General features: G+C 60.8%; 1 protein-coding gene across 1 annotated transcript in view; it reads right to left on the bottom strand.

Annotated features, from left to right (window-relative positions):
- Positions 1–1,612, bottom strand: part of VOLCADRAFT_121354 (uncharacterized protein) — a gene marked incomplete at its 5' end in the record, with an annotated part of 7,344 nt that overhangs the window by 2,376 nt on the left and 3,356 nt on the right. The window contains 3 exons of the mRNA XM_002954796.1: positions 21–104; positions 543–632; positions 1,423–1,551. Of these exons, the coding sequence (XP_002954842.1) occupies positions 21–104; positions 543–632; positions 1,423–1,551 (303 nt within the window). The remainder of the gene's footprint in view (positions 1–20; positions 105–542; positions 633–1,422; positions 1,552–1,612) is intronic.

The raw sequence follows: 1,612 nt of genomic DNA, 5'->3' as shown, positions 1-1,612 counted from the left end.
AGGAAGCGGTTATCCCCCACCAGCACGGGACCCCGAGGGGTGCCCACATTGAAGCAGCACTCGTGACACGAGGCGACCAGCAGGCGGTTGGTGGCCGCGATAACCTGGCGGGTGTGTGTATATGTATGTGTGTGTATATATATGTGTGTGTGGGGGGGGAGCAGGGGTAGGGGGGGTTAAGGGGTAGAACGGGGGGTTGGGGGGTTAAGGACATATGCGGAACATACGTTAACCCGCCGGCCTTATTCCTCCGTGGATCCATTTCTGCGCATCCGCCGCGTGTGTGTGCCTGAGTGTGTGTGTGTGAATGTCTGTATGTCTGTATGCCCCTCATTACAGCACCGCTGCAATGCGGCTACGGCTGATGCATGATACCATGCGGCATCGGGTATCGCTGCCGTACAGCCGCCCGCTCCATTGCCCTCTCCTCTTTCCCCCCCCCCCTCAAACCCAAGTCCTACTTCTGGTACACTCTTGCCCTGGCAGCAGCTTCACTCGCTCGTGGTTCGTCTTTCCGCCCCCACTCCCCCCCCCACACCCACCTGGACCTTGTCGCACCTCTCCACTCGCAGCAATCTGCCCACCGCCCCCACCACGATGGTGCAGTCGCTGCAGCCGCTGATGAAGGCAGCCTGGGGATGAGGGGGGTGGTTTTGGGGGCCGGATGTGAAGGGGGGGAGGCGGCGCGGTGTGTGGGGTGTGTGTGGTGGTGGGGTTGGGTGGAAAGAGTGGAAGAAAACCCCACCTCGGGATTCAGACTAACGCCCAAACAAAAGATGGTGGCCCTGTGCACTGGTGCTGGTGCTGGCGTTGGTGGCGTTGGTGGTAGGGTATGTGCGCTTGTGTGCATATGTATGATGTGTGGGACAGGGGGTTCATATCTTCAGACCCTGCCATCCCCGGTATTCGGGGCACCCTCATCCAGTCACCCTAGCCAACCTCTCAGTGGATCGCTCAGGTTCCGCACCCACCACCGGCATCCAACGGAATCCGCCGGATCAGCACGGCGGCTTAACTCCATTCCAGGTCGGCTCGCGAGTCAACTTTACCCCAGGTCACCACCGTCCATCGACTAGGGGCACATTACCCTCCACCATAGGAAGGATTTTCGACTCTGACAGGTCTCGATCCCGGGATCTCCCGGGGGCATAGGTGCGTGCTCTACCAGTAGTGCCTGACCTGACTTATATGTATGTATTTAAAAGAAGAGAGATTTCGGGAACAGGGACAGCTCCCCCGTTCTTCTTTCCCCCATCCCTTCTCCTTCCTCACCGTAACAAACCACCTAAAACCTCCCCGCCCCCCTCCCCTCTCCCCGCCCGCCCCCCCCTTCCCCTCTCCCCGCCCGGCCCCCCCTCCCCTCTCCCCGCCCGCCCCCCCTCCCCTCTCCCCGCCCGGCCCCCCTCCCCTCCCCTCTTTTACCTGCAGAGGGGCCAGCAGGTAAATGACCGCCTCGTGACAGTCCGTGATCCGTACATCCCCGAGGGGCAGATCCCCCTCCCCGCGAACAACCGTGCCGCGATACACACCCGCAATGGCACGGTCATCGACCTGAAGAGAGGGCGGTGGGGAAAATTGGCAAAATATAAGAAACAATTGACAGCATATTGCG

This window comes from Volvox carteri (genome assembly GCF_000143455.1).
Source record: "Volvox carteri f. nagariensis unplaced genomic scaffold VOLCAscaffold_46, whole genome shotgun sequence".
NCBI lineage: Eukaryota > Viridiplantae > Chlorophyta > Chlorophyceae > Chlamydomonadales > Volvocaceae > Volvox > Volvox carteri.
Note: the sequence above shows the minus strand (reverse complement) of the source record. Positions and strands in the feature narration are given on the sequence as shown.